General features: G+C 38.9%; 2 protein-coding genes across 3 annotated transcripts in view; one reads left to right on the top strand and one right to left on the bottom strand.

Annotated features, from left to right (window-relative positions):
- Window positions 1-13,212, top strand: part of GLDC (glycine decarboxylase) — a 43,876-nt gene extending 30,664 nt beyond the window's left edge. The window contains exons 16-24 of the mRNA XM_009274269.2: window positions 3,533-3,658; window positions 4,536-4,685; window positions 5,154-5,266; window positions 5,890-6,031; window positions 7,697-7,808; window positions 9,065-9,160; window positions 10,358-10,530; window positions 11,502-11,582; window positions 12,581-13,212. Of these exons, the coding sequence (XP_009272544.2) occupies window positions 3,533-3,658; window positions 4,536-4,685; window positions 5,154-5,266; window positions 5,890-6,031; window positions 7,697-7,808; window positions 9,065-9,160; window positions 10,358-10,530; window positions 11,502-11,582; window positions 12,581-12,724 (1,137 nt within the window). The 3' untranslated portion in view covers window positions 12,725-13,212. The remainder of the gene's footprint in view (window positions 1-3,532; window positions 3,659-4,535; window positions 4,686-5,153; window positions 5,267-5,889; window positions 6,032-7,696; window positions 7,809-9,064; window positions 9,161-10,357; window positions 10,531-11,501; window positions 11,583-12,580) is intronic.
- Window positions 13,213-15,780: 2,568 nt separating this feature from the next.
- Window positions 15,781-15,814, bottom strand: part of UHRF2 (ubiquitin like with PHD and ring finger domains 2) — a 95,979-nt gene continuing 95,945 nt past the window's right edge. For both annotated transcript variants that reach the window (XM_019470768.1, XM_009274267.2), the window contains exon 16: window positions 15,781-15,814. This exon is cut by the window's right edge and continues 1,066 nt beyond it. The gene's annotated coding sequence lies outside the window, so the exon portion shown is untranslated.

Here is a 15,814-nt window from a genome sequence, read left to right as displayed (position 1 = left end):
TGGCTGTGCCCCCTCCCAGCTTCTTGTGCACCTCCAGCCTTCTCAGTCAGTAGAGCATGGGAAGCTGAAAAGTCCTTGACTAGTGTAAGCACTACTTAGCAGCAACTAAAACATCGGTGTGTTATCAACATTGTTCTCACCCTAAATCCAAAACACAGCACTGTACCAGCTACTAGGAAGGAAATTAACTATCCCAGCCAAAACCAGGACACAACTGTAGTTAACCCCCCAAAGGAATCAATTCTTCCTAGTACACTATGTTTAATAGAATTTTGAATACTTATTTTATTTTAAAGATAATTCTTTATTTGCATTTAATGGCAGGCAGTTATAGCTAAAAAATCTGAAAGTAATATTGTTCCTTTAGGTGCTTTCTGAACAATCTGTCATGCCTGGAAGAAAGGCTGTGTTAGTTGTAGGGTTTAGGTACAAGTTTAATTGGAAATGAAATAGGTTGAAATACATAAATGTGAGAAGTCGGTGGTAGCAAGTTTCATTTTGGAGAGATGATTGCATGTTTGTGATATAAGAACAGCCAGATTAGCCCAGACCAAAAGTCTGTCAATCCCAGCATCCAGTCTTACAGTGGTCAACAGCAGACTGATAGACTCCTCTTACAACAAGGAGTACAAGGACAAAGCAAGTATACAATGGTATTTACCCAGCACATGGCCCCAGCTTCTACATATCTGAGGTTTGGGAACTTGCTGATCCAAAGGAATCCAAAGGCATGGCTTATGCATTTTTCTGCAATTAAATCTGATTACTTGACCTCTTATGAGGAAGCTTCTGATATTTACAGTATCTTGGAGAAAATGCTCTGTGGCTTCATCACCCAGTATCATATAATCCTATTTCTTCATAAGAAATGCTTCCTCTTATTTTTTTGAACTTGACATGTTACAATTTCATCTAATACCCTCTCACTCTTGAAAGGTGATGAACAGTTTTCCCCTGTTCACAGCTGGCATATCATGTGTTAATTCTGAGATTTTCATTATATCCTTATCCATCCTCATTTCTGTCTTCCTAGTTGGATTCCAGTTATTTGTCCACCTTTCTCAAAAAAGCTGTCTCATAGCTTTGGTTATCCTCAGAGCTTCCGTGTTTCTTTTTCTTTGTTTTCTATTTCCTTACTAGTTTTTAATGCAGTTGCTAACCACCACAACCCCCCGCCCCCACAACACTGCAAGATCTTTTGAGTGGCGATAGGTTCAAAACTATGATCCCAGTTGTGTATTGTTAAGATTTGTTTTCTTGTGTAATATTCTAGATCAGTCTGGCTCCAGTACATTCTTTTTTGAATGCTATTACTCAGTACTGTGGGTTCTTTTCTGAACTATGCAATCAGTTCTTTTAGTAACCTGGGTGATTTTGTATTAACAGGGTATTTGGCATTTCACTGTATGTCTCCACTATAAACCAATACTGAGTGAGTTGAAATGCTAGGGAACCAGCACAGGTATTTATAATGTTCTATTAGGATAGACCTTTCTCCACAGTGAAAACTGAACATCTATCTTTTTGTTTCTTTCCTGTGTTTTCATGAAATATTTATCCATGTGAACCTTCCCACTTACCCCGCTGGAAATTAGTTTAGGAACATTTTTTAGGACCACATCAAAAACTTCTCAGAAATCTGAGATTAGTTAGATCTTCCTCTTTCACACACTCATAGAGCTGGCTTTAAATGGTAGGAAAATTCCTTAGTGCAATAATATCCATATTTTCTGAACCTGATTTTATAGTTGGCTTTGGAACTCATTTGCTTTCTCAAAATGAGGGGTCGTTGTCCTGACCTCCTGGGAACTATAACCTCTGTGTGAGGAAACTACCTAAAATTGAATAGTGAGTGTTGTCTTGCTCTGTCTTTATTTCTTTGTTGCATCCAGATCACCTCAAACTTCTTGAAATCAGCCCCTCTTTACACTTAACAAGCTTTGTTTTGTGAGTAGTTTTACTCAGTGGGAAGTGAAATTAGGTTGAAATTTTATTCCTTGGACAGTTATCTTCTGATTATCCATGCATGCTTTGCTGTTTCTCTCATTCTATGCAAGAACCTTGGCCTTCTGTGAGTGCCTATGGTTCTTCTATGCTCAGAAATAGCCAGAGGTTAACCGCACAGAAGAGTCTGCGGGCTGCTTGCAGTTACTCACACTTAACAGATTTCAAATATTACAGTAAAATCAAGATAATCTGGGGGGAAAAGGGGGGGGGGAAGAAAAGAAGAAAGCCCACAAAATGTTGACCTTTCAACTGAAGGGACTTTTTCTCCTGGGCTGGAGAAAGTAAGTAAACCAGCAGATCAAGCTTCTTGCAGTCGGCCTCATTTGGATTTGGTGCCCTCTCGTGGAAAAACAGTACCGACATTAAATAACAGCTCATGTCTGTCCGCTTTGTTGCCTGATCAGTAACTTCTGTGCCCAGCAGCTGCAGGTGCAACCCAGCAAGACTGGGTGGCAATCTAGACTCACTTCACATTTCTGCTATGCAACTAAAATGACTACAGATGTGCCACAGTGCTTCCCGGCACTGGGGCTGGGATCCTTGTGTTTCCTTTCAGCACAGCTGCACGGTAAAACATTGACAGTTCACTGCAAGAAGAGCAAATATCCAGGTGCTGAGTCAGATGGGTCAGTTCCTTGGAATAGCTTTTAAAGTAATTAATATTTGTCTCAGCATCTTTATGGAACATGAGGTAGAGACCATCGTGCAGTTTCTCATGAAAACAAAGTGCCTTACTGTCAGTTATTTAATGCAGCTAAGTTTGAGTAACTTACTTAATAAACTTAGTTAAGTTAATCCTTCAAAGAGAATCATAATAGCCAAATGTTTCAATACCCACATTGAATAGAAGCAAAGGATTTTTTTTAGAGAAGGTATAATTATTGTCTTTAGAAGGGGTGGAGTTCCTAGCAAATGTCTGGAAATATCCTGAGCTCCATTTTCCTAACTATCACTAACCTACATTTATTTAAGCAAAAGTACTTATCTTTTTTTCTTTTTAAATTAACTGTATAGAGCATGTAAGTAGCTGCCTGAAACCTCTTAGCTATAGCCAAAATATTTCAGTCTACATTTTTGTTTTGAATAGAATACAGAAGAAAATGCTTTGGAAGTCAGCTGGAGGTGTGGTGGAAAGTTGGAATTAGTTTTTCCTTTCAAGTCATTGTACATGTGGAGACTGAGTACTGTAAAAAAATTAGTCTTTTAAAAAAAAGGGGGGTGAGAGGAAAGTATTTTAAATGTGAGTATCTGAGATAATATTCTGGAACTGCAGCCCTAAATAAGATTTATGCAACAAATGAAACTTTAGTTTCCTAATGAGTATTTAGATGCTGATACTTGAATGGATTTTCTTCAAAGAAAATCGGGTTGCATCCTTCAGTACAAGTGCCAATTTGCCAGTAAACATTCCCTCAAGATCCCTTTTGAAAACTTTGATAATGAGTTGTGGCTGAGTGTAGACCATAATGCTATAAGATTTTTTAACTAGTTATACTTTAGCCCCTGCTTCTTTTTACCTTCTAAGGTTTGCCTTATTCCTAAATCTGCTCATGGTACAAATCCAGCAAGTGCACAAATGGCAGGGATGAAGATTCAGCCAATTGAAGTGGATAAAAATGGGAGTATTGATATCTCCCATTTAAAAGCAATGGTGAGTATTTAATCATCTTTAATTTTCAAGGCAGGAACACTTCTTCTCCTTTACAGCTAATAGTGTTGGCAGCTGAATCAGATTTTTCTTTGAGAGAAAATAGGACAATAATAGTGAATACATGCTTGAAAAGGATAAGTAATTCTTTCATTTTTTTGCTCACTCAGACACTAGCCATGTGACACTTGTGAGATTTCCTTTAATTTGAGGATCTTTGGTGCAGGAGTGGCTCAGAGAGTCTTTCCACACAGTAGGCTCTTTTATAGCAGACCTTTTTGGTCTACATCTACTATTTGAAGTGAATGAAGCATATTCCTGAGTGTGAAGCATTTGAAACTGCACTTTAGCCTTTGCTTAGCAAAGTTCAAGCCCACCTCTGCTGCGGAAGGTGTTGCTAGGCAACTTTTCACTTTTTTGAGTAGATAGGCTGCAGGTGAATCTTGGGAATCCAAGGGATTAGCAGGACACATTTCCAAAAATACATATTTGAGCAGGCTTTTACGGTAGTCATAGAACTGTATTGCTGTAAGCAGTGGAATGGTCATTAGACCACATTACCTTGAAGGCCAGATGTTCCACTTGGCTTGTCTTAAGGTCCCAGAAGTTACTATTATACATACGTCTTTTAATACCATGCCTCTTCCCTTTTTTAAAGTTCTGATTTATTGAGAAAACTCTTTTTCCATAGATATAGCTGAAGGAAAGAGCCCAGTATCTTCTGCTGACTATAAATGACTTAGACTACCTGCTGACAGACTTGCTTCTCACCTATGAAACACTTGATGACCTTAATTACATGTTTTTTGTAAAAATCTTCTCTTAAGAAGCTTTAGGAGCCTCAATGACCTTTTTTTTCTCTCTCCCTCCCTGACACCAGGTGGACAAGCACAAAGAGAACTTGGCAGCTATCATGATCACTTACCCTTCCACGAATGGTGTGTTTGAAGAGGATATCGGAGATGTGTGTGACCTGATTCACAAACACGGAGGCCAGGTTTACTTAGACGGAGCAAATATGAATGCCCAGGTACAAAATCTCCTAGGTAGATTTATTACCACTGGGAGTGTACGTTTCCTTGGAATAAAAATAGCACAGCAGTACTCGGTTCAGACCATAACACAGCTTCCTCACAAGATGGCACAGTGTTTAGGGGAGAAGGTGAGGGTTCCAAGAACAGTAATAAAAATTAGATGGTGAAAATAATTCTCTTTTATCTGATTTTGCCCTGAAATGTGTTGTAAGATGTATGAGTTGTTCACTGTTCACTGAAATTGGCTTAGTCTGCCTAATCTTTGTCAAAGACATTCTTTACAGACATGAATAAGAATTCCTAAAGCAAAAAATTGTTTGCATCAATTCTTGTTCATGATACATCACATTGAAGAAAAATGGAAAAACATATAACATCTTTTTCAAGCTGTTTTTCTTGAATGAAGTAACAGGTCTTAAAATGGCATGTAAAGAATATTTTCAGACACAGTATTCCCTTCACAGGTGGGCCTGTGTCGTCCTGGAGATTATGGCTCTGATGTCTCTCACTTAAACCTTCACAAAACCTTTTGCATTCCCCATGGAGGAGGAGGACCTGGAATGGGACCAATTGGAGTGTGGGTATCTCTTTATTAGCCTTTTCTTTAAAAAAAAACTAAGCCCTTAGTGAATCTTGGTTGGCAGTTCACTGAAGTACAGAGCCATGAATGGGAGAGGTGTACTGTTGTTTGTAAACTTTTGCCCTTCTCCAGGATAGTCATGTGCTGATCTCATGAATGGTGAGGTTCATGTGTATGCCTAAACCCTGACTTTCACGTTGGCCCTTTAGCGTGTATGGTAGACCTCACTCAGCAGTCTGCTTTCTGAGTAAATGCAGAGATGATCTGTGCACTTTGAGGGCTGATATTGTACGTAGTCCAGAACGCAGAGCGGTACACGAAGTACGTGAATCTATCCTATAGGACCATCATATTCCTTTAAAAGAAAATAATCTTACTCTTTTAAAAAAATCATTTTGATTTGGATAGCTGCATGAATATCTCCTGATAGCTTGAAAACTGAGTGCCATCCTCCATTGTCACCAGTTATGTTAATAAACTTTCTGTTGAAGAAGACATAGACCAGACTTCCTGGAGGACTGTGTTTGAAGGAAGGTGAAGAGAAGCTACTGCTGAAACTGTCCAGAAATGGTAACACAGGAACACACATTTAAGTTCTAAAATCAATGTTTTTGTTTTAGGAAGAAGCATTTGGCTCCCTACTTGCCCACCCACCCTGTCATCAAAATACAGCCGGATAAGGATGCATGTCCTTTGGGTACTGTCAGTGCTGCACCTTGGGGTTCCAGTGCTATATTGCCAATTTCCTGGGTGTATATCAAGGTGTGTACTTTTATAAGGAGTATCAGCTGAGGGTCTGTTTCAGTTTCAGCAAGTCTGAGGACTACTGGAACCACATGAACAGGTTTAAGAGCAACTTGCCATAAGATGTTTGCACAGGCTGAAATGCATATGACTATGGCACAGTCATAGGTTATTTACATCCTTTGAACCTCCTTGTTTTCCAGTAGGACAATGAACAGCCTATTGCCATCTCTTGCAATAGGAAAGAATGGCAGGACAACTGCTGTATCTATGCAGCCTGCTTAATTCTTCTGTCTCTTGTCTGTAATAATTCTTGAGACAAGTGGACACAAGGCAGAAAGCTGCAATCAGGCTTGCCCCTCCACTGTCTCTGACATTGACGTTTTCATGTTTAAAAGCTGCTTGGTAATTACTGTTCTTCCAAGAATATTTTTGGTTGTATGCTGCAGTATTTTTATACTTGACCTGTACATAACATTTAACTTTCCAAAATCTGTTTAATAAGAACTTGAATTCCAGGGGATTTTACTGAATTTGAAAACTGAACTTAGTTTTGGCTTTGGATGTGCGACAACTTGATTATGATCTATGTAATTTTTTAACGGCTTGCAATGTAGTGATAAGCCTGCAAATGCTTGGTTATATATATGGAAGTATTCAACCAACAGAGATGAGTGTAAATTCAAATTCTGTTTGAGAAGCTGGTGTGCTGGAACTCTGAGCAACATTTAAAGCTTTCAGTGAGAGAAAGAGTTGGAATGGTGAACGTAAGTGCAGTGTCATTCCGAGTACCCTATAGCCAGTTTGATACTCTAACCATGGAAACTTCCGCTCCCGGGGAAACCAGCTCTTCTGGAATTTGAAATGAGCAAATATGAGCTGGTACAACTTCCATGGTGGCTTTTCAGCTGTGGGTAAAAATCACTCGTGACTGTAAGCTGGTCCCTATCACAGAATATTTAAACTGTAGTAAATTTTTAAGGGAAACTGCTTCTTCACAACGCAAAGTGCCATCTGTTTACACTATCCCATCTAAAGGCGATACCTTGAAGTCTGTTTTGGCTTTCTCCTTTGCCAACTTAACTTCTAAGTGCAGTGTTAAGAAATTCAACCACAGCTCAATTCCAGCACTGTCCTTTTGCAGTGCTTTAAGAGAGAAATAAGTGTGTCAGTGATCATTTGGCTCTGGTCTTTGTTAATGCGCAGCATCATGTGATATGACACCAGCAAGCAGAGTCTGAGTTGCTGGGATAATCTGTATGGACAGCACACATAGCTTTTTGGGCAGCTCTCTGGATGCTCTTTCCCTGGGGGTAAGGATGGTGCCAGGCAGCATGTGCAGTTCTTACAAGTGTGCTGATGACATTCTTGAGTTCTGCTCACTTTTTTCTATTCACTTCAGAGCTTCTCAGTTTGAGGAAAGGTTTGGGTTGTTCACTTGTTGACTTTAAGCAAAAACTCTTCTATAGTAAGCAGTCTCATAAGCTATGTATACTAAAGTTGCTCTCAAGTAATACCCAGTGCTTTTCTGTGAGTGTAGTGTGGAAAAGTGTAATAGCAGTGTGACTGCCTTAAAACTAGCCATTAAGGTGCTGTTGTCTATCATGCTTGCCCGTACAAGCACACACTTAGCTTGCTTGGGAGTGGTTTTAGATTTGTTTCTTCATGTTATTCCTCTTTCAGACAATGGGAGCAAAGGGTCTGAAACATGCTTCTGAGATTGCCATACTAAATGCAAACTACATGGCAAAGAGGCTAGAGAAGCACTACAAAATCCTTTTCAGAGGAGCAAGAGGCAAGTATTGGACAATTTGTTTTCTTCTACAAAGCTGACTTTTTCTTTTCCTAGTGTAGAAGTTGGCTTGCAATATGGTTCTTTTTTAATACTACGTGACAACTGCATCTCAAACTTCTCTTGATGTTGTTCACAAGTTGAGAAATAACCTGCCACACTGCTTCTGTGGAGGTATTGCAATGAAACTGAGATACTTGGAAGTAGAAGAAAAAATGCCAGTTTGTAATTAGATGAAATGATGACAAAAGATGGAGTAAACCAGATTGTTCTCCTTGAAGTCTAGTAGCAGATTACTGAACAGTAGAAAAAGGAGAAGCAACAAAGTTGAGGTCTCCAAATCTCCCATAACCAATGGCACAACAATTTAAGAACTGGAAGCAATTTTTGGACCTGTACTTTGCCTTGCACACTTCCTCTGAAAAAAAACCCCACCCAAATTTCTCTCATTTCTGCTCCTTATTCTTCTTTGTGAGATGGGAGAGAATCCCCTTGGCAATGCAAAATACTTTAGCCACATTCTACTTCCCTGCTATGGTTCTCCCGTCTTGCAGCAGGTGAAAAAATTATCTGTTATACTAGAGTAACTATCAGAGAATGCTATTTTTCTTGTTTAAGCTGAATGGCACCAAAGAACAGTTGAGTACAATATGTATGCTCTTCAAAATATATGTCTTAAATTTAATGGAGTACACCTTGGCTAAACCTGCAGGTTGCATTTTAAGAGAATATATTATTTCCTTACAGAAGTGAATGGAAGTTGCAAATTTCAAAAGATTCAGCAATGAAGTTGAACAAGGTTCTCCAGGATCATGGATATAAATTTACATAACTTATGTCTTTAGCCTCTCTATAACCCCAGATTTGAGCTTTTCTCTGGCATAACATGAAACTGATTATCTTGTACATGGCTAATTCAGGATAGCCTAAGACCCAAATGGTGTTGGGCCACTAACAAATCCAATTATTTTTCAGAGTACTTGTAAATTATAGGAGCTACTTTGACCACCCTTTCCTAGTTCTGATTTTGGAAATGAGGCCTCTTCTTAATGTGACGTGGGACTCAGAGGGCCAGTCTTCAAATACTGAGTTGTATATCTCTTACCTGATAACTTCTCAGGTTTGAGTTTTTGCCCAAGTGGATATTTTTTAATCTGTCTTTCTGTCATGTTCTCCACAAAACCAATCAGAATAGACTGCTTGGTAGATTGCATTATTCTCCTAATAAGTAAACATAGTGTACACTTTTTCATTCACAGGTTATGTAGCCCATGAATTCATTTTGGATACGAGACCTTTCAAAAAAACAGCAAATATTGAAGCTGTAGATCTTGCTAAGAGACTTCAGGATTACGGTAAGTCAAATGTCATTTTCTAAAAATAGCAGCGTAACTGAGAATTTCCTAAATCTCTTCTAAAGGGAGCCAGAAACATTCTAGTCCTGTGCTTATGGATGGTGAATCTGTCACAATCATTTCAGGTCTCATGTTCATTAACGGCTTAGAGAGATATTTGCATCAATTGAGTTGTAGTAGCTACTTACAAGTCTGCTGGTACCTCCCCAGTTTTGTAAACTGCCCCTTCAAATTTGCTATTACATGACTCTTAACCATTGGAGCCAGTGGGCTGGAGCCAAGAGCTTAGCAAGATTCCAACAAAAAAAAAAAAAAAGAAAAAAGAAAAAGAAAGAAATACTTTCGAACTAGGATAATAGGATTTAAACACTTCCATCCTGATACAGTTTAGGCAGTTTTGTACACATGCTCTGAAGAATCTGATCATGGCTACTCTTTGGCTGCCAGACAAGATGACCCATTGAACTGCTTGATCCTATGCAACTGTGCTTCTAACAAATGTGTATAAAAGCTGTTAAAACCCTAACCAGTAATACCTCGTCAGTGAATAATCCAAAGCCCAGCTGCGATACTAAAAAACCCACCCTTCCTGCTCTTTGTAAGGGGGCTGCTATGGCCTTAAATAGGATGCACCACTTTAAATAGACTTTTCAGTAGGTATGGAGGTGAGTTACATGGATAAGTTTAGTAAAGTTCCATCCTCTGCAGCCGAAAGAGAAGTGTCAGGAGGCTGTAATTAGCAGTAGTGCAGGAAGGGAACGCGAGAGACCACCTTTTCTTTTTACCTTGTTTACCAGTGCAGAAATCTATACCTGTCTCACCTGGCCATTCAGCCTCTCATAAGAAGGTACAGTGACAAAACATTTCTATTGAAGTGAACAGCAGGAACAGAAATAACCTGGGAAAGAAGCAATATACTTTGGGCTGAAAAGTAACAAAGCAAAAAGAGCAGGTTTTAAGAGCGTTTCATAAAATCAGTGTGTAACTCTATTGTAAATAATACAATGGCATTACCCTTCAGTGTTAAAAACTAAGATACTTTAAAAGTCTGTCTTACCTCTACCGTACACTTCCAACACTACCAGTGAGTTCAGTCCTGTAAAGATTACAGAAAGGGTTGAATTTGTGAATTAATTGCTAGCTAATGCATGTATTAACTCATAACCTATTGTCGGTGACTGATTTCTTCTTTATCAGGTTTTCATGCTCCAACCATGTCCTGGCCAGTGGCAGGGACACTTATGATTGAACCAACAGAGTCTGAAGACAAGGCAGAGCTGGACAGATTTTGTGATGCAATGATCAGTATTCGGCAGGAAATTGCTGAAATAGAGGAGGGCAGGATGGACCCCCAAATTAACCCACTAAAGGTAAGATGGCATGTAGAGCAAGTTACCAGCATCAGCTTAACCGTTGAGACTTACTTGAAACTACGTGAGCGTGCTTCCTGGTCTTTCAGTACTCTCGAAAATAACTGTGTGCAACAGGGAACACATGAACTTCTTAAAATTTGACTTTTTTAGAAATCTTAAACTTTTTCAAAATTTGAATTTTGACTTTTTCAAGTCAGAAGTCTGGCCTTTGCTGACAGAGTAGAGAAAGTTATTTACGCAAGCACATGATCTATAATTTTCAAGGCCGTCTTAAAGTAATGAAGGAGAGATGCTTATTTATCTGGTTTAAGAAGGGAAGTGGAATGACCTTGAAACTGACAGTAAAATAAAGATTGAATGAATGATTTTAGCAACTGCAGCACAAAATTGCTACAGGCTTAAGTTCTGTTCAACTCTTGTAATGCTGTACTGACTTTAAATACCGAGGGGATTTAGTGAAAAGCTGGAATCATATTCAAACTTTGGGTAGTATCTTCAGGCAAACTTAAAAAAAAAATGCAGATACTGGCTTGCTTCCTGTTTTAATCTGCCTTTTGCTTATTTATCTGGTTTAAGAAGGGAAGTGGAATGACCTTGAAACTGACAGTAAAATAAAGATTGAATGAATGATTTTAGCAACTGCAGCACAAAATTGCTACAGGCTTAAGTTCTGTTCAACTCTTGTAATGCTGTACTGACTTTAAATACCGAGGGGATTTAGTGAAAAGCTGGAATCATATTCAAACTTTGGGTAGTATCTTCAGGCAAACTTAAAAAAAAAAATGCAGATACTGGCTTGCTTCCTGTTTTAAATCTGCCTTTTTTTCCCCAGATAAATGGTATTCTCAAGAGACTCTCTAGACAGCAATTATTTCTATGTAGTAACGTGAACTTGAGGGAGGGTTCACACCGATATGTTCAACTGAATTCAGTAATTTCATGTCCTAAACATGTCTTTTTGCTTGTAGATGTCACCACATACTCTGAACTGTGTCACTTCTTCCAAGTGGGATCGTCCTTATTCCAGAGAAGTGGCAGCATTCCCACTGGTGAGTAAATAATGGGATACTACTGGTGTGGTAATATATAAATGTGCTTTCTGCTCTGTGGTTTTCTGGTCAGTTGGAGATGAAGTAATCTGGCAAGAATAAAAACTTCAGAGACATTTTTACTGTTGCTCAATTTTTATGTGTGTGAGCTCTACAGTAGTTCCATTAGTTTTGTTTTTCAAGACAAGGAAAAAAGATCTTAAAAAAAAGGCTCTACACAGGAAGTGCAAGCTTGGATTTCTAAATCTCAGCACTTCAATATTGCACATTCCTATTGGAAACAGCCCGTTCAGTTCTGACATACTGCACCAGGGACTCCCAAAACAGAGTCCCACGTCCCGACATTCGAAGCGCTGCTCCACGGAACTTGGATGCGAGTTTGACAAGATGCACAGTCAGCATGGGGCAAGCCACACCAATGTGAGCCTGCTACAAATAAAGGTCAAATTGGAGCTGCATACATCAAACTTCTTCAGAGCACTACATAAAATTGCTTCCACAATCTTAACAGCTAAATATATGTGTAACTGACTTTTCTCACCTAAAACTGAATTGCATCTATTTTATTGCTACGTGCTGCTTCAAAGAGGAAGAATTTAACTTCACCTGTGAAGTTTGCCACCTTGTTCTATATATTATAACTATATTGAACAGCACAGGTCTTGGTAGTCTCCTCCACTTTTCCTTGGTTCCTATCTGTAAGCCAATTATTCAAAGGGTCATAGTTTTCTTTTATCCTATGACAACTGCTTCTTTGCAAGCACTTGTTAGAGGACATGGTTACGCTTTTTTGAAAATCTAAATCTTCTTTTGACTGCCAACTCTATTATACATGCTTGTTAACTTTCAGGGACTGCAAATAGATTTGAAGTATGTCTTCACTTTAAAAAATCCACTTTTCCAGCATTTGTCATTCTTAAAATTTCTAATGTCAATTACAATTATGTAGATTTGCTCAGTAGGAAAATTAAAATAGTTGTTTTTTCTTCTGTACTTAGCCATTTGTGAAGCCTGAAAGCAAGTTTTGGCCCACAATTGCTCGCATTGATGACATATATGGAGATCAACATCTGGTTTGTACCTGCCCACCAATGGAAGCCTACGAATCTCCCTTTTCTGAACAGAAAAGAGCATCTTCGTAAGACCGCTTCCAGCTGCCTGGATTTCAGAGTCCATCAGGATGGCCTTTTCCTCCCAGACCTGATAGGGGATTTATATACTGTGTATATTTTGGATAATCACCATGTTTGTTAATTGAATCACTGCTCAGTTAAAATGTAAATACAATCAGTATGCTAGGTGTAAACAAAATGTGATTGTTCCACAGCAGTTGATGTTGAAGTTGCCTTGATTCCGCATTTTGTCTGTTTTGTGCTAAAGTTTTAACAATTAACACCCAATTTGCAAAGTGGCATGGAAGATACGGTTAAAAAAAGTAGAAAAGATGCAGATGCATAAGGCAATAGTAATGAATATTAACTGCAGGAGTAATTGTTTATATTCTGTAAAAAAAGATGAAGTAGATTATTTCATTTACTTCACGTATTGCCACTAGCATTGCTAGTGTTAGTATTTCATACTGGTTTTTTTACCTACCAATGTTAGTACTCTAATAAAATTGGTCAGAATTCTAAGTGTTGTCATGTTCTGGATTTTAACTTTTCAGCTGGATTTATCCAACAAAGTATGAAATTATGAAGCTTAAGTTCTGATTTGTCGAATTGCCACAGCAGTAACAGCTTCTACACAAAACAAAATACTGGCAGAGATTAATATTGAAATAAATCTCTGATTTTTTTTAATGAACTAGAATGATGAGTTTTACTGAGCAGTTACAAACTTAACTTTTTTCTGTATGACATCAATTTTTCCTTGTAGTTCCATCTAATCCTCTCCTCTTATTCCGGAGAAGGCATGAAACCCCTCTTCTAACAGACTGTGAACTGCTTAGTATGAGGTTAGATCTTGCCCAACAAAGTATTCTCCTTCCACAGTTTCTCAGATCTCTTATTTTGGATACTGGCTTTGGTTTATACAGTGCACTCAAATTGCCTTGCTTTGTCATGTAAGTCTACAGCTCATGTAAAAACTGATTCACAGCTTTAGCTCTGGCCCTCCAAGAATACCGACAGCACCCTGAGACCAGAGCCCAACTGCTACACACAATGACACATTCAATTGCTCAGTAGCCAGAGCACAGACCTTAAACAGGAGCCTCTTCTGCTCTGTTCCCAGTCAAACTTACATAAAGCCGATCCTCTCACCAGTTACACAGACAGACTGTACGTATTACGAGCACATCTGAAAGGAACCTGAGAGCGGGTCTGTGCAGATTCATTTGCGTTTGATGCAAGTGAGCACCCCTGTAGAGACGGAAGTCATTCAGCCACACGAAGCAGGATTTTGGTGAATGAGGAAGCAGGTACTGGGGTAACACTCAGACTGGGGAAAGTACCACACAGTTTTGTACCATACAACCAGCAGCTACTTCTTGAAGGTCTACATGCACGCTCATGCCTGGGAGCTTTCTTTGAAGTGACACAAATGAGGCCAGTGTTTACGGCACTATTTTAAGTACTGTACTTTTGTGTCCTTTATAGTGCAAGTTTTGGGACTGCAACTTTTTCATTACCTACCTTTAGACTTCAATGGGGGCTTTAATTACACAGAGAGACTGCAGCTGACAGGAGACAGGAATGGATTTCGTTAAAGGAACGTTAGGCCAGGTATCAGTTTTGATGTGAAAAGCTGCACGTAGGTCCTAAAACGTCTAAATATGTAGTGAAGAAAATTAGAATTTCATACTCTAGAATTTACTATTGAAAAGGGCATCTTTCAGTAGCTACTGATATAGCACTAAGGGTGTAAAAAATGGTGAAAAAACACTGCGAACTTGTCATGTGAGGAAAGGACAGTCTTTTTGTGTTGCCAATCTACCTCCACAAAGTCTTGTCAAGCTACTTTAATGTTTGTTAAAGGCAGTTTCATGCTGCTTGATTGTGTCTGTCACTGAAAAGATATATTAAAAAATTGGTTTACATTTCTTTGTATCAAGCAGAGAACTTCCCATTGTTGACCTCAAACTGACAAATTTATCTCATCAATTAATTGGTAAAAGCTATCAAACAGAAAAAAGCATTAAAATGTATAAAATATTTCACAGCACTCAACTATCAAGTAAAAAGTCACAAGTCTTATCTGCTTACTGCACAGATGCAATGGTTGTTACAAAGGTAAAATTACATCTGTTTTGTCCATAAAATACTGAGCTACCATTTTGTAAAACATAACAACAGATCAACAGGATATAAGAACCTGTCTACAGCTCTTTTAAACCGTATGCTTAACACTAATACCAACTCACCTACTGAACAAAGGCTGAACCCTCATTCTAGTAAGCACAGAAAAAGCTGAGGAGTTAAATCTTTCAAAACTGTTCAACAACGCCTGTTTTTTTTGATACATGGCTAGAGAGATAGTACCAGCATTATGTATTTTTGATGCAACTGAAATCCTAAGCAGAATGGGGGGGAGCGTGGGGAGACAGAGAAGTTACTTATTTCAGATGAATTGAATAAGCCGTTAAGCTAACTTTCAGCCACAAAAAACAGCACTGCCACGTGCATCTGAACGATCGTTCATTACCGATCATTACCCTTACCCAAACCAGGGTAAGGGCAAGACTTTAAATCACTGAGAATGACAGATATACTTCCATACATATTTCTACATATGCCTACTTTGCAGGCTACAGGCTGTTAGTGCAGCCCCATGCCTACGGTGGGAATCTCTGACTGATTGCTGTGCAGGGCACATACAGCTCCCAGCCGCCCTGAGCTGGCTCTGGCAGCGAGCACTGCCAATGCCAGCAGGGCAGGAAGGGCTCCCTCCGACCCTGGTACATGGACTGAGCACCAACAAGCCTCCTTCAAATGCTCAGTAGAGACCATAGTAGCTACATGACAGCCGCTGCTGTAGAGTACATATGAGCCCATGGATATCGATGTCAGGTTGTTGGGTTTTTTTGGTGTTTTTGTTGAGAAATGAGTTAAGGAATATAAAGCCTCATGTCTGAAAAATAAGAAGCCCACCTAAAGAAAGCATTTAGTAATCTAAAAAAAAAAAAATCTGTAAAAATGTTGCAATTTAAATAAGTGGATAATAGTAAAAACAAAATTAGCAACTTTTCTGAATCATAAAATATTTAATAAGGTATATTTGAGGGGGGGGGA

This window comes from Aptenodytes forsteri, unplaced genomic scaffold (assembly GCF_000699145.1).
Source record: "Aptenodytes forsteri isolate BGI_AS27 unplaced genomic scaffold, ASM69914v1 Scaffold46, whole genome shotgun sequence".
Classification (NCBI taxonomy): Eukaryota; Metazoa; Chordata; class Aves; order Sphenisciformes; family Spheniscidae; genus Aptenodytes; species Aptenodytes forsteri.
This window is presented reverse-complemented; position numbering and strand designations above follow the sequence as displayed.